The 26583-nt window shown below is 49.6% G+C and overlaps 2 protein-coding genes across 3 annotated transcripts; one reads left to right on the forward strand and one right to left on the reverse strand.

The window, feature by feature from the left end:
• Window positions 1-1180: 1180 nt before the first annotated feature.
• On the reverse strand, window positions 1181-13285 carry CCDC43 (coiled-coil domain containing 43). Its single transcript, XM_027445302.3, has 5 exons — window positions 12940-13285; window positions 7444-7531; window positions 5160-5295; window positions 4427-4485; window positions 1181-2693 (listed from the first exon to the last, which is right to left on the reverse strand). The coding sequence occupies exons 1-5, from the start codon at window positions 13147-13149 to the stop codon at window positions 2506-2508; spliced, it is 681 nt and encodes a 226-aa protein (XP_027301103.1). The 5' UTR covers window positions 13150-13285; the 3' UTR covers window positions 1181-2505.
• Window positions 13286-13304: 19 nt separating this feature from the next.
• DBF4B (DBF4B-CDC7 kinase regulatory subunit) lies at window positions 13305-26064 on the forward strand. 2 transcript variants are annotated; one of them, XM_038168739.2, is made up of 11 exons: window positions 13305-13571; window positions 15476-15667; window positions 16837-16887; window positions 17541-17610; window positions 18539-18609; window positions 19175-19211; window positions 21188-21233; window positions 22058-22174; window positions 22394-22520; window positions 23230-23339; window positions 23898-26064. In XM_038168739.2, exons 1-11 carry the CDS (start codon window positions 13449-13451, stop codon window positions 25291-25293), a joined length of 2340 nt encoding a protein of 779 aa, XP_038024667.2. In that variant the 5' UTR covers window positions 13305-13448; the 3' UTR covers window positions 25294-26064. The 2 variants fall into 2 exon arrangements, with proteins under 2 accessions (XP_038024667.2, XP_038024668.2); XM_038168740.2 differs by having other exon boundaries at window positions 21191-21233.
• Window positions 26065-26583: the final 519 nt, after the last annotated feature.

Consider the following 26583-nt stretch of genomic DNA (forward strand, 5'->3'; position numbering starts at 1 on the left):
GGCTCAGGTGTACCAGCAGCCATACAGATGGGCAGCTCCAGGCTTCTAAGGAAGTGACTGTCCCCCTGTACTTAGCTCTGGTGAGGCCGCACCTCGAGTCCTGTGTTCAGTTTTGGGCCCCTCACTACAAGAAGGACATCGAGGTGCTCAAGAGAGTCCAGAGAAGGGTGACGAAGCTGGTGAGGGGCCTGGAGAACAAGTCCTACCAGGAGCAGCTGAGGGAGCTGGGCTTGTTCAGCCTGGAGAAAAGGAGGCTCAGGGGCGACCTTATCGCTCTTTATAATTAGATTAAAGGAGGCTGTAGCGAGGTGGGGGTTGGCCTGTTCTCCCACGTGCCTGGTGACAGGATGAGGGGGGAATGGGCTTAAGTTGCGCCAGGGGAGTTTTAGGTTAGATGTTAGGAAGAATTTCTTTACTGAAAGGGTTGTTAGGCATTGGAATGGGCTGCCCAGAGAGGTGGTGGAGTCACCATCCCTGGAAGTCTTCAAAAGACGTTTAGATGTAGAGCTTAGGGATATGGTTTAGTGGGGACTGTTAGTGTTAGGTCAGAGGTTGGACTCGATGATCTTGAGGTCTCTTCCAACCTAGAAATTCTGTGATTCAGCTTTCTGTCCACATCTAAATAAAGGTTCAGTAGCAAGTTGCAGTTTGTCTTGCCCAGTTTTGGAACATGAGAAAAGGGACTTGTACCACCTGCAGGCTGCTGCCAGACCAGCTGAGGTGCAAGGAGAAGTATTAACACACACAGCTGCCCAAAACTTTCCTGTGGGAAGTACTCCAGGACCAAGGAGAAAGCGAGAACCAGCCAGCAATGCTGGGGTCAGAGCACCCCATTCCCCCGCTGACCCCCATCCCACTGCAGTGCTGCACACCAGTGGCAGCAGTAGGAAAACAACAACCCTGCAGCAGGGCTCCACTGCAGCGCTTGAGGCTGGGAGAACCTGGTCCTGGGGCCAAGCCTGAGGCAGCGCTGCTCCTGTAGGCTGCAGGAGAGGAGAAGGGAGGCATTACACATAGGAACAAGAGCAACAGATATACTGAAATACTGCTGTTGGGCAAGAGGAAGGGAGGTTGCAGGACCTGGCATAAACCCGCCAGAGGGCAGGCTCAACAGGGCTGCACTGCACCCGTGGTCACCCCTATCGCTGACCCCAGCACTCACAAAGACGCAGAGAGGAGCTCAGCTTCTTGGCCATCCGGCTTTATTATTCAAGTCCAGAGATAAAGCAGTTAGATACACTTGCAAAATAGTTAAATAGGATGCGTTACCCTTTAATCAGACTGGTGCTGAGAGCAGGAGATAGGGACAGCTACCACCGACTGGTCAGGAGCTGCCTGTTGCCAAAAGCAAACCTTGCAAGTGAACGCAGTGGCCAGAACACGAAGCAGCACAGGGGTGAGGCACACCACTTCTCCTGCGCCCCTGGAAGCACTGCAGGTCTTCCTCACACACCAATGAGTGTACAGAAGTTGGTGTTCTCCTTACCAGAGGCAGGTGACCCCGTCACAAAGAAGGCTGGAAATGGCAGGTAACGAGCCCTTGCAGGGCAAGAGAAGCCTTCAACCCCTACATACAGCTCCTGAGCACAGCTGGGCCTGGGGAGTGTGACCTGCTGGTAAAGCCAGCGCATCCAAATCGCTTACAGCCACAGCTGCTCTGCGCTGAGCCTGTATTAAAGCATTTGCCCTGGCAGCTAGTATAGAAATAACAGTCGATGTTCACCCACATGAAACATCGGGGAGCACCATTTTCCAGCTACCAGCATTAAATCTCAGAACAGCATAAGGACTTGACCCATTAGCTACTGCTCTAGCTGATACTCAAATCACTGTGGCATTTCCCTTACCAAGAGCCTGTGGGTGAAGCAGTCTCATAGCTGGAACTCATATATATTTCATACGATTTCCTTTCTCTTGCTGCAGAACAGCACTTGCCCTTGCTGAGGTCAGATCCAAACCCTGCTCCCTCAGCCAGAATGAAGACATAGCATTGTTCTTGGCAGCATAAGTAAATGTATTTGCAAATACATTTTTCAGGCTAGTGTAAATTCACATTCACCCTGTAGCAGCATGTCCTTAATTACATGTCAGAAAGGGGCTTTGCTCTGTTCTCAAATCATACAATGCTGACGCTGCAAATCCTAGGCCAGCATGAGGATGCAGCCAGTTTGGAAGCCCTTTCCTACATTTCGTTTTGCTTTACTTTAAGTAGTTAGAAGTAAAATTGATCAATTTGAAACACAGACAATCACTTCACTGTTCTTTGGTACAGACATTGGCCACAATAACCGACTGGGACACTTGACACCACAAGCACATGGCACAATTTGAGTTTAAGAGGTGCTTGAAATTTCTTTTTTGCTAGGTTAAAAAAAAAAAAAAAAAAAGGAAATGCTTCCAGAGAACCAGTCACCAGCCACGTGCCCAGAATTTCTGCAGCTTTTTAAACACACACCATATTCTTAATTGATTTTATCGCTTGAGAGTCCAACTAGAAAACCCCAGCTATCGCTTTCGCTCTCCTTTTTGTGTCCTTTTCTTCTCCTTTTCCTTCCGCTCCTGCTTGGCTAGCTTATCCTTCTCTCGCTGGAGTTTATCTTGCTCTTTTTTCTTCTGAAACTCATCTCGCAGCAGCTCCCGTTCCAACTTTCGGGCATTCAGGACATCCTCCACGTTGGTGTTTCGGAACAGCGCTGGTAGTGAGTTAAGGGCAAACAACATGCTCTGTCTGAACATGCACAGTTCATCTTTTCAGCAGTATTTTGGGGCTGTGCACTAGACACTGTTTTTAGCACATGGGTTGCTTTGTTTTACCTCCCCCTTCACCTAGAGCCGCACCTCCCATCCAGAGGGATGGAGGTCAGGGCCAAGGGGTGTCTGCTGTCACAGCGCAGCCCGTGGCACAGAAAAAGGCAGCGGCTGCATCAGCTCCGTTCTGCTTCGCCCCCAGGTCCTGTGCTCTCCTGCTTCTTGCTGACGGCTGCACCTTGCAGGATCCCTGCCTTGCTGGGAGCAGGGCAGAGTTCTGCCTCAGTAAGCTCAGCCTTGATTCACCTAAGACAAATCTCAGCTGCTCATTTCTCACCCAAGGGCTCTGCAAAGAAAAGAAACCCTGCATGCCAGCAGCCAGCAACTCTATAGAAAGTGCTGTGCAAAGAAAAGGAACATCTCTGACTCCCAATTCTCACCAAGCAGGTAAAGAATCTGGGAATAACAAGTGAGGAATGGAAAAACGAAAAGGAAACTCTGCTTGTTTTTCCAAACAGAAAAGTCACGTGGCTTAAACCTGTGCTTCCTAGAAAATGGAAAAATCAAGTTCTTTCCTAGAAAATTCAAGTTCAAAACCAAGCCTTCAGGTTCTTTAGACTGATTTGAAAAAAAAAAAAAAGTGAAACCTCTACAAACCAGAAGTAGAAAAATAATGCATTTTGTAAAGCTTCCTTGAGCAGCTTCGCTATAGCTGTATTTATGTGTATGTTTAAACATGTATGTACGTGTATGTATGCACACATAGCTGTGTCCATTGTGATTACAGCTGACATCCCAGGCAGAGCTGTCAGCCAGCAGACAAGGCATCCTGCTAGCTCTGTAACCATCAAACCAAAGGAAATGGCACCACAAGGACAGTCCCACACAGCACAGCTCTACCCGTCCTGCTCGCCATGGAGGAAGGCTGCAGACACAGGCAGAGGTGAGACTAAGGACTGCCACAGCCTCAGGTCCTCTCTCCTGCAGGAACTAATGGTAAGCCCTTTAGGAATAACATTTGGAAGAGCAAGTGGGCTTCTCCTTTTCTGTCTCTTCCTCTTTTTCTGTCTCTTTCTATCAGCAATTTAGGGACAAGAATAATTTAAATATTCCACATTTTAATTCTGGGCTGTGATAAAACCTGCTTCCACCTTAAGCTTGCCAGCTGGTGAGTTCAAGGAATGTCCCAAATTATTGCATTGAGAAAAATAAGAGATAGTTTGGTCCTTGTTCACCAACAAAGTTCAACTGCACCATGCCCTCAGGCATTTCTCAGTAATCTTGTTTCTATTTCACTTTTATTAGTTCCTGATATGATCTGGACACCACTTAGCATTAAACTAATGTTGGGAGAATTATCTTTATCAGTAGCATGTTCTGTGAAGCTTCAGAAAGGACAGGAGAGAAAAGGAAGGAGAAAAAATAAAATGAAAGGATCGGTCTTAGCTGTGCACACAAGGCAGTGGGGGGGAGAGCAGAAATGCAGATGAAACATTTAACTTCATTATGAGCAAGGTGAGGTTACATTAAAAAGAAAAAAAAAAAAAAAAAGAATCACCAGCTTAAATGGTGGCCCTAAAGAAACAGTGAGCATCAACATTGATTAAAAAAGGACAGGAAACTCACACAGATGCTGCCTTCCTTCAAAAAGCCCAAGTCATCGAGAAGCAAAGGATACATTTCTCTGATCCAATATTTACTGCTGTCCCAACAGATCCATCCTGTTCATCGTCGCCAGTGAGAGAATTAAGGAAATATGGACATCAGTAACAAACTTGTCTATATAGTCACACTCAGATCAAAATACATCAAATAACAATTTTACCAAGCCGGGGGAAGAAGCTAAAAGCTAATGTTGATGATCAAGGACAAGACAAGCATAAAGCCTGATGTTTAACTCCCCTCTGCCTCTCAAATGCCAGGTAAGATCCACTCTTATCAACTTTCTCTTCATGGAACAACTTGTTCTTCAGCACTATGAAGAGCTAACTTGAAGCTCTCCCACTCTACATTTACTCTCTCTGAAGACGATCTTTACAACAGATTTCTTGCCAGAAAGCAAGAGAGAAATTCAGTACGTTACCTACCACACACAGGTGCTGGGAGCGGATTCACTCATCTTCTGCAATGCACCTAGAGTGGACAAACCTTACCCAGCCAAGCTGTGTTGGTGGGAGTGTGACAATGGTGGAGGACCAAACTCAAAGAAGTGTCTGCATACCCGGCACTCCACAAACTAAGAGATTCCATGCTTTTTCCCATGGAAGCTACTTCACTGGGAAAAAAGAAGACTGACAAGTTCCTCCAATTCTTCCACTAGACACTGCAAAGACAGAAAGGCATTTCAGGAGATTTTTTATAATCATCGTCCTCCCAGGCACTCCATCTTGACTGGGTCAGGAAAAGGATATTCCTCCTCATCCGTCACGTTGGCATACTGGGCCAGGAGGGCAGCTTTCCTTTGCTTATCTTCCTGGGAGATCTCCTTTGGCTTCACTACAATCTTGGCCTGCTTCTCCATCATGCTGGCAATCGCTTGGATCTCATCTGGCAAGAAGAGTCAGAGCATCAGTCAGTCCCTGCAGATGCAGGCCACCAAGACCCAGCTGCTCCCTCCTGCAGCTCCCGCCTGTGCCTCCGCAGGCCCCCAAAGGCCTCATCCTACCACCAGGGCCAAGCACGTCGCCCTCCTGCTGCCGACCTAAATGCAAAACCACCTGGCCAAAGCCATTGGAGCAGTGGCTCCGCGCAGCAAGGAGGAGCTCCCCTGAGCACGCAGCACTGCCCAGGCACTGTTCTCCCTGGAGTAAGGGAAGCTTCATGATTCAACTCCTAAATCAATAGAACTATTAGCTAATGAAAATCTGTTTCACCCCAAAGCGCATTCTCTTCTTGTTAAAAGAGGCTAAGTATGTTTATTTAACTACGTAGTTAAAATCATGTTAAATTGAAATTCTGGGAAAAAAAAGTTACTAATCAGTTTAATACTCTTTTTTCACCTAGGGAAATGAGCAGTTGATTAACCTTTTAATATCACACTGTCCATTTCTTAAAATGGCATTTATTTTTGACATTTGTTTGTTTGTTAATAACTTACAATTTTATTTCCAACGTGAAACTGTCAGCGTGTAGCAGCCTTTCTACAAGGGCAGGTTTCCATACAGGTTAGCTTTTGTGCTCAATTTAAAAGCTGGAAGATACACTCCAGGTTTTTAATTTCACACACTTCATTCTTCCACGAGAGCTAACACCTCATATGTATTTTCTAGAAGCTACAACCAGTAGATACTGACTCCGTTTGGGATGTATCCTTCTATGGAGTCACAGTGCAGTACATCCTTACATTTCTATCAACCTAGCTCTAAGGACATATATTGCTACCTTCTTTCTGTGACAGGTGAGAAAATCCCTAGTTTACTGTGAGAAACCAATGGTATGAGCTGCAGGAGTCCAACAGCAACTTCAGCAGTTCCAGTCACTTGTCCGCAAAAGAGGGATTTGTTTTTTTAATACAAAGAATAACAGAACGTTTTCCTGTCCTCTGCCAAAGGCAAGGATAGGCCAAGGACAGAGTACTTCAATGAATTTTCAGGGAAAGACACTTAACTGTGGTGTGCTTCAGCAGTTAAGTGAAACCCCAAGATTTAGACGAGAGAAGCGCTACTTAAATGCAGCCCTCATGACAAGGACTCACTGGGGAGAACTATTTCTAGAACAATATCAGAGATAATGTTCTGTCTGCACCTGAACTGACAAAAAAAAAAAAAAAAAAAAAGCAAGGCAACCAAAAACACAGATTTAGCCCGAAGGGATGTTACATTGTCACCCATGCAGGCTGGCAGTTAGGTCCGTACAGTTGGAAGACCCCTAACTGAACCATGCAGTGTGCTGAAACCTGCAAAACCTTTCAGCGTGACTTCCTTGTGCTCCAGAGCTCTGCTCAGTGACCAGAATATGCCTCCCCCAGCCAACAAGAACAAGACGTTTCCACTCCAGAGCCAGCAGCTGAAGACAAGGGATGGCTTCAGAGAGGGTACAAAGGATTAGCAGGACTTTATGCGTTATTGGGAAAGTAGCAGCATTAGTACAGCAGCAGCCCGACAGAGCTTCCCTCCGGCAAGCATTTAGGGTAAAAAAAGGACAGTATTAAGAGAAGATTTTGAAATAGGAAGGTAAGGATGCTTTCCTGATGCCTGCTGGGGTGCGCAGCAGCGCAAGGGGCTGCACAGCTCTCCGTAGGTGCAGCTGTAGTAGAGTAAAACTACTCACTTCCCAAATGAGCATGAACTGAAGCAAGCATATGCATTTTATACCATAACTGCACCTACCATTAGAGCCCTAGCTGTCATCGCTACATCATTAGCATTTAGTGGAGATTAAGCCTTTTTTTTTTTTTTTTTAACATAAGGGAATTTTAAAAATCCTGCAGAAAAAAACAAACAACTTTTTCCTCTGCAGGATTCTGAGCCCAAAGAGCAGAATGCTAGTGACAGCCAGAAGTGAAACTACTCAACCTCATTTCGTGTTTCAAGACAAAACAGTAAATAAGCATCCATGGCAATGAGAAGTGAGCCAGATCTGCAAACACATTAGCAGCATTGGTTTTAGGTCCTAACAGAGCAGACACACAGTTCTCAGTAAAGCCCTGCAAAGTACTCATACCACGTGGAAAGAGACATGGAGCAGCGACACTACCTTCTTTTTTCTCTTTGGCGTCAACAATCTGAGATTCAGACCACTTCTCGACTACTTCCCTGCAAACATCGTTTAAGAGATCTTCTTCCTAGTAAGGGAAAAGAGACTTCTCAGTCTTGGAGCAAAGTTGGTCTGCTTTAAACAAGCATGAATCAGATATAAGAAGCACCAGCTGCAAAGAATCTGAACACCCGGCAATAAGCTCAAGCGATACAGTTTTTCACGTGGACCCTACTTAATAAACGCATGTGTAGGACTTCTGTTAACCTGGGGCAGCAGGACAAGGCAAGTCACGAGATGCACTCACTTGATGACACAGCTCAGGGTGAGAGCTCCGCACGGCTACCCAAGCACAAGCACCACACCAGGAGATGCCGCATCACCACCGCACGTTACTTTTCCACCAGGTACAGCCCTAACAAATGCTGGTCTCACAGCTGCAGGCTCACTAGAGACAACAGCCCTACCATCACCAAAGAAAGGCGAGCAGGCTGCCATAACTCTAGCCAGCTACTGAGCAGCATCGTATCTCCTCCTGAGCCGGGCTGCAGGGATGCTAGTCAGAGACCACCTCCTCACCGACACTAATAAACGAGACTGGAGACAAGATGGGTCAGGCACAACATGGAACAGAACCCACTCTGGTAGTACTGGTAAACTATATCCTCCCACCAGCAACTAAAGGACTGATACTGGCAGCCCCCTGACCTGCCTGGAGCATTCAACATGACTGAGAGGTGGCAGTGGAATGCACTTGGTTGCTACAAAGGAAAACCTGAAGCTGTGGGGAGAAAGGAAGCACGTCCGAGCAGCCGCACGGAGGTATTCCCACCACCAGGTCGGCTCCTCCACCGCTGACGCTCTCCCTGCTGTCCACCTGTGGCTTCTCAGGGGTCTCACCAACAGCGTAACACAAGCACCAGCAGCAGACACACTGCTCTAGCTACAGCCAGGAGCGCCTGACCGGGAATATGTAGCTGTACAGCAGGCGGAAGGTTTCAAGGTGTTGTGGTGTGTTTTTTGTTCTTTTTTTTTTTTTCACTAAAATTTTCTAAATCATTTCACTAAATCACCCAACAGCAAATCTGCCCACGGCTTAAGAAAAAACAGCTGCAGAAAGTTTGAGGGGCTTGAGAAGGGTTAATACCAAACGGATGGGTCTGCTGAGCACATCGCAGGCGTTAACGTCCAGCTAGGTCCAGGCCTGCAGCTTCTTGCAGTCTTCCATACTTCCTTCGGAAGCAGCGCTACATTTAGGCAGGGTCAAATTAGGCACCAAAGCAGTTGTGGCCTCTTACTAGACTTTTTCTACCACCCATGACCACTGCTTACCCTATCTATGCCAAAAGCTAGCCCTAAATACTTGCAGAAAGCTTGATAACCTCTGCCTAGAAAAGAATTATCTTATAAAGGTGCATAATAACCAGGCCTCAGCTGTCCCTTTCCCTACCTCTCCCAGCTTGGCATGCAGTAACTGGCATTTGAAAGCCAACACATGAAACCCCTGCACACAGACTTCCTGCCAGACAGGTAACAAGTTCAGAACTCTCATCTCGAAAACTTGGCTAACAGGTACCTAAAAAACACCTCCAAGTTCCAGGACAGACGCTGAAAACATTGCTTATTCAGCAGAGCAAAGCTCACCTGCATGGGGACAGCAAAAAAGCAAAGTTTTCCACAGCCATGGGACAGACAAGCTACAGAAACACACAAGATCTCTTCACCTTTTGCTGCAATACAAATAAAGAGTAACTCAGAGTGAAGTCCTCCCACCCTAGGTCTACAAAAGCTAGGCAAAAAAATCTGCATGTAACAGAGGTGGCAGGAGAAGACCACACAGTAATACCATTACACAAGTCTGCTGAGCACTGAGATCACGAGCACAGCACAGGAACAAGGAACAAGGACCCTGGCTGAGGGAGGAGATGCTACAAGAAGTGTGCAGGATACTTGGGGCTGTGAGGCTGAGGTGATGTGCAAACACAGAAATAGCAAAAGGATGAAGGGTTTGTGATTCACACCAACACTTTAAGTAGACAACTTGCCTTGAGTAAACCCAGAGGATGCCCAGTCTGCTAAGATCAAGCATAAGAACCTACAGACCCCATTCACACTGGGAGATGCTGCTCTGAGATCCTCACAGGCACACGTGCCAGATGAGCAGACCACACCAAGGATGATGTGCATAGAAACACAACTCCAGTCCTCAGAGAAAAAACACAAGTTGTGAAAAGTTGTGAAAAGATAACAAACATCAACAAGGTTCAACGACGTGAAGGATTTGAAGCACTAGAAACATTCACAGTAAGAGGATCCTCCATGAAGGATGGGATACCCCAAGCACTGGGAATACGAGTCCACTGTCCATTTTGCCAGCCCTGATTTCAACTTTATATTAAACCAGGAAAGAAGGATGGGAAAGACATATTCCCCATGTGCCTGCTTTCAGCATGCAGGAAGATGAAAATCAGGTAAGTATTGACAAAGGAATAGCAGTAAGTAGGAAGGAAAACAAAGTGCAGAAGACTAATAATGATGGCAGATACCTGCGCCTTCTAATGAGGATTTGAGCAGTAAGAACAAACCAAGTATTTGTATACCAGTGTAGCCTACATGGGGAGAACACAAAGATGAGCCATTTCAGATATCCCTGAAACATGATGAAGAAATAACTCGGCCTCAGAGCTGGGCAGTCTTCATATTCCAAAAGGAAGAAATGGAAGACCAAGATGACAGCGTGCAAATGGACATGAACAGAGCAACAGGAAAGAAACATGATGGGACAGCCCAGGTGAAACCTTTACAGAAGGAAGCAGAGAGAAGCTCTGCCACATAGTGCAGGGCGTTTGCTGTGTAACCCTTCTGTCTTACCGCAGGCTGGATAAAGACCTCTACCAGCACTGATTTCTGGGTCTGTGGGAGATTCACCTCCCATGTATGCAACTGAAGAACAAACACTACTAGTACTGGTGGAGTTCAGATAGCTGTGGACATATTTCATTTAATAGTCACCAAACAAGAAATTATGTTATCTTAGAGGTCAGTACATACAGAGAAAAAATAACTATGGAAGATATACATGGACTGAGTGATCCAGAGTCTGCTTGGCATAAGGAAGGGAACAGAATGGAAACAGAACTCGATCTGAAACAAGAAGTTTGAATAAACTCAGGGAACTAATGTATGAGAGACTGAGGAACCCGAACATGAGGTGCAGAGGCTGCTCAAAATGTATTTTAGCGATGATTGTCAAAAACAAACGAAGAGATGACCTGGAATTTGCACACAGAACACAGAGAAAACAATTGTAAAGAAAGGCCCCAAATTAACCAAATGAAAGAGTGTCTCAATAATCAATAAATAAATAAGCTTGGAGTCTAACAAATAAAGAAAAGACACACCGAGTAGAAGAAATAAAAAGAATGTCACAGGGTTCAAGAGGCAAAAATATATTTTACAGGAGAAGTAGATAATCAAACTGACCTGGAACTTGCACATGAAGCGTAAGTCAACTGCAAGAGAGTCAACCCTGACTCAAAAGAGAACACAGAAGAAATGGGATTGTCACGAATGAAAGGCAGCCCAGAACTAGATGCACACAAAAACCGCGCACCAGTCTTCAAAAACCGCACTGCTGACAGTGCGAGAGAAGGGTACCTCAGCAATAAAGAGAAAACAGGAAATATCAGAGCATGCTGCAGCCAGCTGCAGGGCAAGGGAAGGGCAATGAGCTACGTACCTCCGCAGTTCAGAAAGAGCACCCAGACCGAAACACAAGGCCCACCCCAGCTGCAAGTCTGCAACCTGCACGGTCAGGCTTCAGAGATGGGCGATGAGAAGCAGCAGTCTGGTGATTACAGGTAAGGCAATTAACCTCAGCTACAGACAAGGCTTTAGAAGAGCATTTCCAAAGACATCTCACTCTGTCCCTAGCTCCAGAGGAGTTAGTGTTTGCTCCTCCTATTAGTCTAGGCACAGGGCTATGCTGACATTGTTAAACTTCTTTTAGAAACTCATGGCTGGTGCCCCACCAGGGTGGGGAAGTGATGACAGAACATATTAAAGAGCCACACTGAATTTTAGGAAAACTGGTTTAAAATGGCGCACAGTCAGCTAACAGAGGGAATTAAAGTTACCCATATTAACAAAAAGAGCTAACCCCATTGGGTTTTATGCTCCTATTCAGACGGTCTGGGGGGAAACCAGTGACAGCACCTGAGCAGACCATTACTTAATACAAGCGCGCACTTACTACTGAGCATTTTATACTACTGAATATCCATCTATGCAACGTCCTGAAACACAAATGGTATAAAAGTCTTACAGCCCCCAAAATAGTTGACCATTGGGAAGAAACTCTTGTGAACTCTCCTAACTCTTTCCTGGCAGAGCAGGCAGGCACTGCCCATCACTGGAGGCTCCAGGCTCTGGACAGACAAGGCTGGCAGCACCTTCAGTCTCTCCCAGTCACTAATTCCAGCACCAGTTGGATCCCAGGGACTGATTCCTGTACGACCGTGCTGTACTGGGAGAAATGAGACTTGTTTAAGGAATGATAACAGCCCAGCACAGCTGTTGCTCAGCTGACAAGAGGATGAACACCACCTCCAAAGCCATGCCCTGCACCCCTGGGAGCCACCAGCTCGCAGCCTCGTCCCCTCTGCACCCCGGCAAGCAGCCAGGCCCTGCAGGAGCTTGCAGCTGCAGCCTTGGAGCTGGCACCATGGTGTGAAGGAAATACAGAATATTTGAGTTGGAAGGGTCATAGAATCATAAAGGTTGGAAAACAGCTCCAAGATCATCTGCTCCAACCACCCCCCCCGTCAGCATCACCCACTAACCCGTGTCCCCAGGCACCACGTCCAACCTCTCCTTGAACACCCCCAGGGACGGTGACTCCCCCTGGACACCCCATCCCAGTGCCTGACTGCTCTTTCTGAGCAGAAACATCTCCTCATTTCCAACCCGAACCTCCCCTGGTGCGACTTGAGGCCGTTTTCCCTAGTCCCACCACTAGTTATCTGCCAGGTGCCACCAGGACCATCAAGCCCAACCCCTGGCTCCACACAGGGCTACCTAAAAATCGGACTGCACATCTCAGACCCTCGTCCAAACACCTGAGCTCCGGCTGTGACCACATCCCACGGGAGCCACCTCTGGGTGCGGACCCGTCCCCAACACCACCCTGCCCCTGCCCCGTCCCAGCTCCACGCTGTCCCCCCGGGTCCTGTCGCTGTCCCCCTGCGCCCAGCGCCCGCCCCTCCGCTCCCCTCGTGAGGGGGCTGAAAACCGCCACAAGCCCGGGACCCCCCCGGGACCCTCCCAACCCTCACATTTCGCCCCCGGCCTCACACCGCGACCCCACAGCCGCGCCCGGCCCGCCCCGGCCGCCCACCCCCAACGGAGCCCGGCCCGGGCTCCACAACCCGGGGTTGGGGGTGGGACCCGGTGCGGGGGGACCCGGTCCCGGTGCCCCCCTCGGTCCCCGGCCCTCACCAGGCAGGCGGCCAGCACCCCGCGCAGCGCCTCCAGCCGCTCCTCGTCCCCCTCCTCCTCGCGGAGCAGCCCCGCGATGTAGGCTCCGTACACGGCGCGGTCGAGCCCCAGCGCCTCCAGCCGCGCCGCCAGCCACGGCTCGAAGCCGCCGCCGCCACCCCCGATCCCTGCCGCTGTCGCTGTCGCCGCCGCCGCGCTGGGCGCCGCCATTTTGCAGCGCCGCCGCCACCGGTGCGCGTGCGCGAGGGGCCACGCGGGGCTGCACCGGGACCGGCACCGGGATCGGCACCGGCACCGGGCTGGGCTGAGCCTTGCAGCACCGGACCCCGGCCCGCGCCCCCTTCCCCAGCACCGAGCCCCGCCGCTGTCGCCGCCGCTCCCGGCTCCCCGGGCAGCCCGCGGCCCTCCGCGGCGCCGTTAGGGGCGGGGCGAGCGGAAATTTAAACGGCGGCGGCGGGGGAGAGCGGGGCTGTGCCGGGGGGCTCGGGACCGAGCGGAGCCTCCCCGCCATGGCGGGCCCCGCCACCGCCACCACCACCGGGCGGCCGCTCCGCGGGAAGTCCTTCTACCTGGACGTGCCGAGCGGGCGGGCGGCGCGGGACCTGGCGGCGGCCATCAGGCACCTGGGCGGGGTGAGCGGCACCGGGACCGGCACCGGCACCGGGACCTGCCCCGCCGCACCCCTTCTCGCTGCCGGTGCTCGCTGGGGTTCCCCCCCCGGGGGCTGCCGGTGCCTCCGTGCGGGGTGAGAGGGGAGCTGGAGGGGGCCCGGCCGTGCCCGTAAATCCCCGCGGGGAAGACGGAGCCGGGCCCGGGGGCACCAGGCACGAAGCGGGGCCCGGGAGGTGCCCTCTGACCGCCGGGAAGCGCTTCTGTGCCCTGGCGGTGGCGGAGCTGGCACGGGAGAGGCTGCGGGGGCTCCTCCGGGGAGACTTCCAGAAGCCGCCGGGACCGGGCCCTGAGCACGGGCTGGAGCAGGGGGACCCGGGGGACCCGGGGCTGCTCTCCCCTCCCCTCCCCTCCCAACAGCTCCGTGGTCCCGAGGTGTTGCTGCTTGTCTCCAGGCTGTCTCATCTCTCTCCTTGAGGCAGATCTTCTCACGCGCACCCCAAAGCTTCCTGAGTTCCTCAGTGCTACACACAGGTGTAAAATCTCTGCGTAGTTCTTGCCTCAGGATCAGGTTTTGGGGAGGCTGGTGTGTGACTTTCCGTTCTTTTTTAATCATCTTTTCATGCTTAACTTGCTGGTTTCTTCCAGAAGTTTTAACTTCTGCCCTCACCTGCATGTGCCATCAACTTCTGAGGGCTCTCCTCAAAGCCTCCTCCTTACTTAGCTGTGTGTTTTCAAGGCTGAGAAATGCTTGCTCCCAGTGGTTAGTGCTCTGTGTGGCTGCCACAGTAGTTGGATCTAATTTTAGCCTTTTGGCTGTCCCTCTGGCTTCTTATCAGGCATTGTCATGTGTCTCTTCGCTCTCTGAAGCGCAGCCCACCCATGGTGGAGTTCTCATTCCTCTGCTGCTGTGGAGATGCTGAATTCAAGTACATGCTGCCCCTTCAGTGGGAGTATCCAAAACCTGTGCGTTCTTTGAGGACCAGGTTAAGAGCAATTAACTCTGACTTGAATGTGGGGCCTTAAATTTCACCTTGATATAGAGGTGATAACACATCGAAGCGTTATTTGGACTGGGATATTTTGAGTTTGTCTTTAATACCTTCGGGTTTCTTGATGTCCTGCAATGTAAGTCGCTGCTATAGGGCAGCCTATAATGTCACTTGTGGCACTTCACGTGTGTGGGTCTGGGATCCTGGTCCACAGGGGCTCTGTAGGTCAGCAGAACTGGCTTGTTCAGCAGCCATGACTTCACCTTGTTCGGTTGTGTGTCTTCCTGTGTGCCCCATACCTGTGTGTTAGTGCCCTGTGACTCTGCCTTCTGCTGCATTTCTGATAAACCTACAGTTAGTACCCCAATGAAGCATGTTGTTTTCCACCTCTTGGTCTTCTACCTTCTGCGCAAAGGTGTGCGTGTTTCAACTTTCTGGTTCCCTGGCGTTCTGTTCTGCACTAAGCTACTTGTCCCAGCTGTTTACTTTCTGCTTTCTGTTGCCAAAATGTGCTCTACTCTCCTCAGAACTGTGAGGAGTGCTTCTAGTGTTGCATGATGTCCAGGTCTGTTTTCTCACCTTTTGGCTTTCTCTGCCTTGAAAAGTTGCCACTGCTTTTTTTTTTTTTTTTTTCTGAAACCGCTGCTAGAGGAGTAGATGATAGCATCATGCCAAGTAAATCTCAGTTTGAAGATTCTCGTGACTATTTGCAGTTTATCTGTAGGACACGCTGTCTGCATATCATGGGTTCTCCTCCCTCTGGGAGACTGCAGCAAGCAATGGAAGGAAGATGTACTTGTGAAGATGAGTTCGTTCAGTAGCCCCTTAGCTGTAGAGAGGTTAAGCTAAAGGCAATAGTTCTTGCTTAGCAGGATTCTTCTGACTCAGAGATGCTGGACAATTTTAGAGCTGCTCTGTTCTCCCTTTTTCTGCAGGTCACCGAAAGCTTCCTAAGCAAAGAAGTCAACTACGTGGTGTCCAGTAACAAAGAGGCCAAACGAGACAAAGCTGGGACTAGGACTGAGAAGAGGAGCAACACAGCGTCAGTGGATGCAAAAGCCAAGAGCCCGATGCCTTCTACCTCCAAGGGGAATCATACCAGACTTCAGCAGAAGCCACCAGACACGGTAAGAGCTACCAAGGTTTAGGCCACCCCAAAGTTTGTCCCAAGGGATCCATAGAGTAGAACCTGAGACCAGTGTTCAAGGTAGTTGTTTTTGCTCTGAGCAACCGTGTTGTATGTTTGTTTTTTTCTGCTCAGCCGAATCATTCATATTTATACCGATGTTCTTTATGGTATAAATTTATATCTATACCAATGTTCAATGATGCCTTTGCATCATTGTCTGCTCTAATGTGCATGTCACAGCTTTAATAGTAAGCAAAGGATATCTTCTCAAATGGCAGAGGAAATAGAGGGCTTGGTTAGCTTCCCAACAGAACAGGTAATCCATCGAGACACAGAGGTTTATTTAGAAAGCACAGAAATGTAGGCGAGATAAATCCGCATCAGAAGTATTGCAGGCTGTGGCTGTGTGTGGACAGACATGGGTAGGGCACAGCAATTGCTGTGTGGGAGGAGAGCTGCAAGGGCAGCTTGCAAAAAGGGTTTTCTGTAGGTCCTATTCACTCTGCTGGGGCTGGGCTTTCTGATCAGCAGTGCTTGTAGCCAAAGCTCCAGTGTCCTTGAGTGCTGGGGCCTGCTGGAAGCTGTGTCCGTGGGCAGCAGAGATGCTGGCAGAGCCTACTACCCGAATCCAGGCCATAGGCATCTCTGCCAGCTGGATCTGGACCACTTGCAGCATAGCATCTCTTGGAGAAGCCTAGGCTGGTGTCAGGGGGTTCACTCATAGTGTTTGTTCCCCACCTTTGCTTGTAGCACTATCCACTTGTCTTAAAATAAGCTTAACCTATTTCCTGAAATCATAGGCTATCAAACGAGACTTGCTTCCCAGGAAGGACTAGCAAGGATTGTTCTAACCCCTGCCAGCCTGTTGGCACGTGGAGTTTCAGAACTAAGTCTCTGCTTCCTCTTGGCTCCCTCTGGAGCATTCTCTGCTGTTCAATAAAAGCCAAGCCTTGGCTGAATTGCTGCTTACTGTGGATATAAAGGGTGTCTGCGGTTTGTATTCCCTGGAAAAGCTAAGTCCTGCTGTCTTTGAGATGAAGTCTTGGCCAGATTCCTCTCCCCAGCAGAGAGCAGGTATCACTAGAAATCGTTATTACTGGGTATCCATGTTGTCCTCAGCTTGGTGCTGCCTGGCCTTAGCACAGTACTTGGCTTCTTTCTCTGCAGGCTGTGATCAGCAGGGGAAAGGAGCTGCTGCAGAAGGCCATGAAGAATCAGGTGAGCAGCATGTGGATAGGCTTTCCTGTAGCTGGGTATGTTCACAGTACTGCTGAGCTGTGCAGAACCAGTGCCAGCCACTTCTCCAGAGCCCCTCCCTGCTGACAGGAGCAGACTCTGGGGCTAGTAAAGGTATGAAGCTGTTGCTTGTGGCTCTATGGAAAATTACGCAGTGTTCCTGGACGCTGTTCTTCATGGAGCCATGTCATCCTTCCATGTTAGCTGCTTTCAAGGCCTGTCCCAGTGATTTGGTTGCTCCACATAAGAATTCTTAACGTAAGACCAATAGATGAAGAATTCTTAACGTAAGACCGACAGATGAATTTTTAGCCTACAAAGAATTAAAGCCATATGGCTGGGGCAAAGGGCTCCTCTGGAGTCTTCATTATCACAGTGTCCAAAAGAATCTCAGTGCCCACTTAAGAAGCTCAAACTATAGCAGGGATAAAAATCTGAACTAGATGCTAGTTTTGATTTGGGGTAGGTAAAGCCATGAGTGTGAGCCTTTTCTTCTGTGCCCTGAAGCTCACATTTTAATAATACCTATGTATTGGTCTGTTAATCAGACAGCAAGATTAACAATAAACTAGAGCTATTGCTGCATGTACTGTGTGCTTTGAGCTGTACCTTGCCAAACCTCTCTGTTTGAACAGGACACCTGCAGTGGCAGCAGTATCCTCGCCAATGCTCGATTGTGGGGAGTCCAGATCTTGCACGTGGATGGTATCCTTCTCTGTATGCTGGAATTTAGCTTCTGGTAATCGGTGGTTTTGAAGGAGGATGGGCAGAAATAAGTGTGGTATGGGGGAAGGAAGAAATTGTGAGGAATATATGGTTCTTGAGCTATGCTGCACTGGTTAGGTTTGCACTTCAAAAATTTGATTAACTTTGTATGCATAGAACATGCTAGTGTCACATTTACAATAGCAAACACAGAGTATGTTGTAAAATACTGGGGCTGTGATATTAGGAAATGTTAATAGCTCAGGCGGTGCCTGAATTTCTTCAAAGGAGACCACTTTTACTAATTGACCTGGAAGTACAGATCACAATAATGGCAGGACTTGGTTGTTTTTAATTAGGAAGTGCTGCTGTTTGAGGACCTGTGCTGGAAGGCGCTTCCTGCCTTGGTGATGAATGGGGAGGGGGTGATAGGAAAGACAGATGGTGAAACTGATTCTAATAATAGGTCTGGAGTAAAAGGTTCCTGAGTGTCCGATGACAGTGACATACAGCCTTGGCTGCGCTTGTCTGGATGTGTGATGGAGGCTGCTGCTGCTAGTACCCCTTCCCGAGCAGCCAGCTCTGCTGAACTGCAGCAGTGTTACAAGTCTGTCATGGCTTTCAAATTCCGGGGTCTGGTCTGTATGCTGAACAATCCCTGACAGTGTCTCATTTCTGCAGAGACTCAAAGCCAGCCTCCAGCTCTGCTAAAGAGCAGCATCGGGTGCCTTCCCTCAAAATACTCTTTCTTATCTTGCTCCTGGGTGAATTACCTGTGTAGTAGTGATACTGTGCCAGGTGATGGCAGGCTCAGGCACTGCATGCTCTCAGTGCATGCAGGCAGTTGTACTTGCCCTGCAGTCAGCCCAGGGGGAACAGCTCACCTTCTCTTGCTGAGCTATGGCTCTTTGACAGCCCACCTGTACAGAAATGTTGTTGTATGCTCAACAGCTGCTGCGTGCCATCTCAGGATGGAGGAAGCAGAGCCAGAAGACAGAGGTAACTGACCTAACTCCAGCCCAGTTGGAAGTGCTTGGGATCCCTTGGTAGCTCTTGAGCACTCCTCCTAGCTCATCTAATGCCAGTGGGTTAGTAAGCAGGGTGAGCTAGGTTTTCATTCAGCATTGGTGCTTTTGTTCATTGATGGGGATGGCAACAGTCAAAGAATTCTTAAAGTGGGGATAAAAGCAGAGAACAAGACAGATGGTAGTTATCAACCTCATCTGTAGCACAGCTAGTGCTGATTTTGACTTGTAGGGGACTAAGGGCTAAAAAAAAAAAATTGTATGTGGCTAGTGTACTGGCTTTCTGAACTATTTTTTAATGTATTGGAGAGGTCAGTGAGAAGGTAAGGCAGAAGATTAGAGAGTGGCAGCCTCATATTTAAAGTACCTTTAGGTAATTTGGGAGACAAAATAATCAGGGGGAGGTGATATAGTCTGTAATGCAAGAGCTGTGAAGTGGTGGGTGAGACTGCTGTAATCTCAGTTTGTTGCATCGGGATCAGTAATTACAGTTCTGCCTGCACTGGCTCCCATATTAAATGCATCTCTTTTTCCTTTAGGTGAAATGCCTTGCATCTGGATCAAAAATTCACAAAGGTAAGTCTGGAAGTTGTGTTCCCCTTCACATTCAAATGTGGAACTGCTTAAAGAAGCCTCATTTAGAAATTGAACATCTATCTGAAACTTCAGCAAAGCAAGATACCACAACTGTTTAAGGCAGTTTCTCTTGAACATTTTTTGTAACTCCTTGTCTGAGTCTAGCTACAGCCTCCTAATGCAGATGAGAATGTTATGCCTTTGATATCAGGCAGTGTTTTTAAAATCCCATGAACAGTTTGCAGCTCAAGTCCCAGAATCCCAAGGCACTTAGAACTGTGCTGCTGGCACCGTGTGTTGAATCCGCTGGCTCAAAGAAAGTTTTGAAGAATAATGCATCCTACGGAGGAGAGCATGTTCCTCACAACCCACTCACTGCTGTTAGGCTGAAATCCGCTGTTGAGACACAATCTAGGGCTAACGCTCCCAAAGGAGGGGGGAAGCCCAGGTTCTCATCTGCAATTAGACAAGAGCCACTTGTGTCACTGGGATTGGCACCAGTGACATAAGCCTATTTGTGACTTTTAGATTTTTCTCATTGGAGAACATCTTAAAGCAGACTCCAACCTGGATTCTTTGTGGGCCACTTAGACTATTTTCCAGTTTTGGGGGAAAGATGTGAAAAATAGCATGAAAAACTGTTGAGTAAGCCAGATTGTCTGCTGCAAGCTCAGAGCTCGTAATTGTGGCACACTTTGAACTCTGCTTGGGGACTTGTGGTGACAGCTGAGCGGTTTGTCACCATTCAGCACTCTGCCACAAGAGCTTAGGGCCTGCCCACCAGCCTTGGTTTTATCTAGGCCCCTAAATGTGGCCTTGCTCTCAGAAGTGCTAAGCATTTGGCAGCATTTATGTGGAAACATTGATCCTGTACTTAAATAGCTCCTTTAGCGACATAACGGCACATTTGGTACAAGCTCCGGATGAGACTCGAGAAACTAACAGGTGGACTCTGCCTTTCTGGAGAATGAGGTTAAAATTTCTTCAGAGAAAATAGCACTGAGCTCCAGGATCACAAGAAAACAAAACACCTCGCCCTTCAGAGGCAAGGAGAGAGAGAGGAGAGGGTTGGTTTCAGGTTCAGGCAGATGCTCAGCAGGAATACCCTGGTGTTCTTCTGTTTCTTAACCAGGTCTGTACTCAGATATGTGTGCTAAGCAGAGTGTTATCACTTGTGAGTTGAACAGACCTGCAAGGCAAGAGGGGCAAGGTAGTTTTTCCTGTCTTGGTCATTTGCCTGCCTCTGAAAACCTTTTCTCTGAATGCACTGCTGAGGCTTTTTTCTGCTTCCTTAATATATGCCTCTGTACAAAACATAGCTGCTGTTTGACCTCCTAAGGGACCAAGCTAAGGCCAGGCACTGCTCTCTAGCAGAGTTCTCGTGGCAGGCTTGGCTCTGCATCATGTTGGTGTGTCTCCAGCAGCTCTTAGCTATTAGACTCAGCTGTCCTGGCCTGAGCCATTCTGAACTCTGGGCTGCTGTATAAAAGTCAGGGGAGAAACCAGCACTGGAAAGGCTGAGGCAGAGCACTGTGCTTATGTGACTGTAGCTGCGCTTTGTTTCTTCCAGACTTGTTTCTCATGCTTGGTGGCATGTTGCACTGGGGATGCCTGGCGGTTCTTAAGATTCAAGTCCAAACTGGAGGTTTGGGGTTAGGCCACTGACTGCTAAGGCTGATGAGATGTTTGAGATGCGAACCTCTGGGGCTGGATGTTCTTTCAAAGGAGGAAAGACTCCACTAGTGGACTGCCTGTAGGGTTTGTTCACCCTAGCGATTGCTCTGGAGGTGGGGGCTGTTGCACATTTCCCAAAGAGCTGTTTGCTGGATCCTGTCTTAGCTGCACTTAGCCAGCACTTGGCACACATGGGTGTAAGAAGTACTGATAAGCTTGGCTCTGTAGCCCATTTCTGTTGAGGAATGAATGAATAAGTAGGGAATTTGGCCAGGGTAACTTCTAACCAGCTGTCTTTCTAGCAGGAAAACTGAAGCCCCCTTTTCTGAAGGTTGAAGACCAGAGCAGGTAAATCAGACCATTCTAAGTATCACAGCCAAACTATATTAAAACTTCAGGGCTCCCAGGGAGGGAATCTTTTCCTGCTTTTCCTTATTGTGTGGCATTGAATATTCTGTCCCCAAGGCTTCTTTGAAGACACTGTTACTCACCAGAAAGGTGACACTCTCCTAGAGGAGGCAAAGGGAGTTTAGAGAAATAATCTAGGTGGCTTGTGTGTCGGGGTGAAAAAAGTTGCTAAATGAGACTTGACAACAGAGTTTACTTCCTTGCTCAGATTCCATATGTGATCCTTGCAGGTCACTTAATCTGTTTGAGCCCTCTGAAATGGGGAAGGAGATCGAGGCACATAAAGGTCAAGGCCTGTAATTTGATTACAGCATCCAGCACAAGGGGATTTGATCTCTGTGGTGTTTCTAACAACTCTGTAACTCTAACGGTATCCACAGTACCAACTAATTATTCTGAAGACAACATTTAAGGCAGCTACAGGGTCAAATACTAGGTTTTACATGCTGCTTGCAATAAAGTATGAGGAAGAGAAATGTGGTCTGGGAATTGAAGCCTTCCAATGCTGCAGTGTAGCTGAAAATACTGCACTAGCTGCTGCTGGCTAAAACATCCCCCCCTCAGTGCCGCTTACTGGGGATCCAGTTTAGTATTTCCTTGCTCCAATGAGAAGTGGGAAGTCTCTGGAACAGCCACACATAAGGACAGCAATGGGCAGTATCCTGTCATAACAGAGACAGTGCCTTGAGCCCCTCTGAGGGAAGGACAGCTCTCTAACCTTGCTGTCACAATCACTGCCAGATGTCCTGATGTGCTTCTTTCAGGCAATTCCGGCCCTTCCACCACCAGTTTAAAAGCTTTCCTGACCTGAACTTCCTGGCACCCAAAAGTTCCAGCCCATTCGAGCCTCTGAAAAACCTCTCAAATTCTTGCAGAGCCAGGTAGGTTGTAGCTACTTCTGTGCAAGTTTTTAATCCTGCTGCCCTGCTGGCTACCAGGGCGTGGAGAAGCACTTGTGAGCGTGGGTGAAAGGAGCACTGCTCTGGGTTAAACAGCTGTAGCTCAAAGGCAGCAATGTGTCCCTGGCCTTGTGCAGGCAGCTGGGTGCCTGCTGCTGCTGTGACATGAGGACAGGGAAGATGTTTGCTGTTACCTTGTAGGGGTGTGGAGGGCTGTCCGACGCACAGCAACGGGGAGAAGAGCCCCCAGTCCACGCCTGTCACTGTGCCAAAGAAGAAGAGGGGGTTTTGTGAGTGCTGCCGAGAGACATTTGAAGAGCTGCAAAAGGTAAAGGCTCCCCTGGGACCTGGCTCCTTGCAAAAGTTACAGAGACCACTCAGTGGCTTAGATGATCACAATGTCCCTGTTATCAATACAAACCCATTTTGGAAGGCAGGCAGGTTTTTACAGCCTTTGTGGATGTGGTAGGATCTGGGATCTGCATTGTAGGTGAAAGCCGTGGAATATCTACCCAGATTTCTTGGTCTGGGTAAACTAGTTATGAAGATCAGAGCATGACATGCTCATTTCTGGGACTAGGAGAGTCTCAGGGGTCATCCTGTTACCTGAAGTGTAAGATGAGAACCCCATTCTGCAGCAGCTAGGAGGGATAGGCTGATTCTGTGATTCTGTGATTAAAAAGGTGAGAAGAGGTTTTTATCTCCTGCAAGATGCTGAACAATGTGGCTTTCAGAGCACAGCCTCTAGTGATAGACAGTACATACTTGGAATCTGCCTTTTTAGTAGCTGCTGGGGAAAGCTGTAGGCTGCTGTTAGATATAGACACAGCCTCCTCATCATCAGGTGTCTATGGGAACAGCATACTCGCTGTAAGCAACTGGGGGTAACAGCGTTGCCTACGTTTCCCAAATCTGCTTCCGAACAATGGCACTATCTGGTGAAAAGACTGTGTGCCCTCTAGGCTGTGGGAAGTAGCTGTTACTACAAATTCTGTGAAAGGATGAGTGTTGCTAAAAGGGCTTTTGCCACTTTCCAGCATCTCCAGAGCCCCCAGCACAAGCGGTTCGCGCTGGACGACTCGCGGTACGCCCCTGTGGATCGTGTCATTTCGCAGCTCACCAATGACTTTGTGGAGCAGCCAGCCAAGTAAGTCTCTGTGTATGTGGTAACTCCTGGAGCAGAACAGCAGCACCATGCTGTGTGGTGTGCTCACGGGAACAGGCCTGAATCACTGTGCTACTGTGGTACTAGATCCTAGTTTGTGCCCTGTGCCAGGGAATCTGCCGGCATGGAGCTGAGGGCTGGGATTATCTGCACAGCCAACACGGTGTTGCTGGCTGGGCCAACAAGGCTTAGGCAAGCTGTGGGAAACGGTCTTTCTCAGTTCCTGTGGGTTCTTTGCTTCATGGAACTCCCTGTGGGCTTCTAGTGCCTCTTAAACTGGAAAGAATGGACCTGTCTCCTCTGTCCCATGTCTGGTACAAGCCCGCTGCTCTGTTACACTCCTGTGCCCAGACCGTGGGCTGTTGGGCAGCACAAAGGATCTCAGCCTGCTCGTCTCCTCTGCCAGCAGCAGTATCGCTGTTTGCTGAGCCTTACCTGTCTAAAATTTCTTACTGCCTCTGCAGAAAATGCTTCATCTTGCTGGGGGGAGGGTGTCGCCAGGCCTAGGGAGAATGAGCATTAACGGATGGTTCTTTTCAGGGTGCCGCCGTGCTGCCTGACAGATGAACACTTAATGCCTCGAGCACAAGTTACTGGAGGAATTGAGAAGCTGACAGCAGAGCTGGGAAAGGAAAGCCAGCAGCCTGAGCAGGGTGCTGTGGATCTGTTTGATGCAGAGCCTGATCCTGGCCTGAAGATCAAGGAATGCTCCTCTGGCCTGCCCAGGGACAGGGTCAGTAACCCCAGAGAAGAGGGGGGATTGTCTGAGAACTGCTCCTTGGGGCTGTCTGTCAGAGCAGGACTCACTGCAGGGGTCTGCGCTGCACATGCTGCCACGAAGGAGTTTGCTGTGGTGGGGGATACGGACTCAGACTCGGCTCCTGAGCTGGGCTGGGGCACTTGTGTAGCAGCCAGTCATGTCGGAGGGGCAATCGCTTCTTCCTCTGAACCCGATAACCAGCAGGTGCTCGGGTCTGTCAGCCATCTTCCACAACCACTGCCTGTCTCCAGGAAACGCCAGCTCTCCCCCAGTCAGAGCACCCAGGTGGGAAAGAAGCCCAGGCTGGAGCTGGGTGGTGGCCGCTCGCTGTGTGAGCAGGCAAGCCCAGTGGGTGGTGGGATGGGTGTGCAGGGTGCAGGACAGACGCCTGAGCCAGGCTTGCCTGGTGTGGAGGCTGGCAGCTGGCCCCTAAGCACAAAGCTCTCCACCAGGCCTCATCACCCTCCTGTTTTGGATCTGTGCCTTCATGGGAACCCTGTGGACCCTGCATCACAGCCAGGTTCCCTCGAAGCTCTGTCTGTGGGGTTTGATCCCACGGAGACTGCTGTAGTGAGCATTGTCAGCAAGCATGGCTGGAGCAGAGGGAACATGAGTTCCCATGGGAAGCTTGGAGGGGAGAATGGAAATACACCCAGGAATGTGCTCAGTCCTGCTCTGGAGTCCACAATGAGCAAGAGCAGCTGTCCTGCTGGCCAGTCGCCCTCTCCAAAACTGCCTGTGGCTGAAGCCAGATGTTGCTGCTCCCTCTGTGTCAAAACAGGAGAAAAAATAGCCCCTGAACTACCCAGCCTCCCCAGCCACAGCAAGGAACAGACTCCGTGCCCTGAGCTCCTTCACCGTCTTCCATGTAACACACAGGCTGATGATAACTTCAGGAACAGTTCTTCGGAGTCAGACTGGGATGTCCAGCTGCTCTCCACACTAACGGGAGTCCAAGACAGCAGGATTCGGGCTGTGGACAGGGATTTGCTCCAAAGGACGCACGTCAATGTGAGGGACAGTGGGTACGAGTCTCAGCTCTGCTCAGTCCTGAAGCAGAATTCAAATTTTGAGTGGGCAGCCAAAGGTGACAAGAGCTGCCGGAACTACTGCACAGAGACCAAAGAAGCCCCCCTCCCTATATTTGAGACCTTTTTTGGCAGCTGGACAAGTTAAAACCACCTCCTGGCAGTCCTCTGGTCCCTTAATGGGAGCTGCAGAGTGGCTGGAAAGGGATTTAACAAGGCACCCTCGCTGTTAGGGCCAGCTGGGAGCTGGAGTGTGGATGGTGCCTGCACAGCCTCTTCCAGACAGCCTGGGCTGAGCCCGAGGGATTGAGATGTGCCAACACCTCTCCGGTGCAACGCGTCTCTGTCCAGCGCTGCCCTCCCTAGGCTCTGACATCTTCTTGCCTGATTCCCTGGAGGAAAGACACCAGCAGCTGCAAGTCACAGCCCGGCTCCTCGTGGCTGCATTTCACTGGATGTGTGAGGAAGCACCACAGGCAGCTTCGGGTAGGGTAGGGTGACACGTGTCCTCCTCGTGCAGGCATTCAGATCTGAAACTGTTGGGATCTGCTGGGTGCTGCAGTGATTTCACTGTCCTCGGGGGCTGGGATCTTCCCTCCTCTTACTTGTAGCTGGTAGCTTCCTTCTTTAACTCCTCACCAGGCTGCTGACAAGGTGGTCCGTCTCTGGTGGTACATCTTCAGCAGGAATAGGCTCTTTGCCCAACGAGATTCAGGGCGTGGCCTGTTCCCCCTTTCCACTCTGTCTTTGGGGTTGCAGAGATGGGGAGGAGGAGGGCTGTGGCAGTTAGATCTGTGTTCTTGTGGTTTGGGGCTGCGTTGGATGTCTTGAGTGTTTACGGATGTTTGTAGCTGGTAATAAGCTGACTTTTTAAAGCGAACTTTTAAATTTTTAAATAAAGAGATACTCTTCTGCTGTATGTTGGGTAAAATTTGTCTGCCTTGTTTCTCACAGCTACCTCCCAAGGAGTGTGAATCTTCCCTGGCTTTGGGCTGGGTGCCTGGCTTTGAGCCTTGCTGAGAAGGAGCTGCAGGGGGCACTGGGTTGAGTAGGAGCCAGCAGTCCCAGAACAACCCCCAGGCTGGGGCTTGCCTTAGGAACGTGGTCAGCAGGTGGAGGGAAGGCATTGTACCTCTGCTTAGCGTGGGGACGGCCACATGTGGGATGGCCCCAGGTGGTGAGGGATGTGGAGAAATTAAAGAGCTGGCAGTGGAGGCTGCTGAGATGGCCAGGGAGCAGACCTGGGGTGGGCTGCTCTTACTGAGAGGTGTCGAAAAGCTGCCTGTGCCTTGGGAAAGGGCAATTACGGGTGTGATGGAGTCAATCTCTTCTTTCAGCGGTGCCAGGTGGCCCGGGAGGCCTTCTGAGCTTGGGTGCAGGTTATGAAAAGGAAAAGCTCCCTGTCCAGGAGGGTGGGACAGTCCTGGGGCACTGGGGG

Source organism: Anas platyrhynchos, chromosome 28 (assembly GCF_047663525.1).
Source record: "Anas platyrhynchos isolate ZD024472 breed Pekin duck chromosome 28, IASCAAS_PekinDuck_T2T, whole genome shotgun sequence".
Lineage (NCBI taxonomy): Eukaryota > Metazoa > Chordata > Aves > Anseriformes > Anatidae > Anas > Anas platyrhynchos.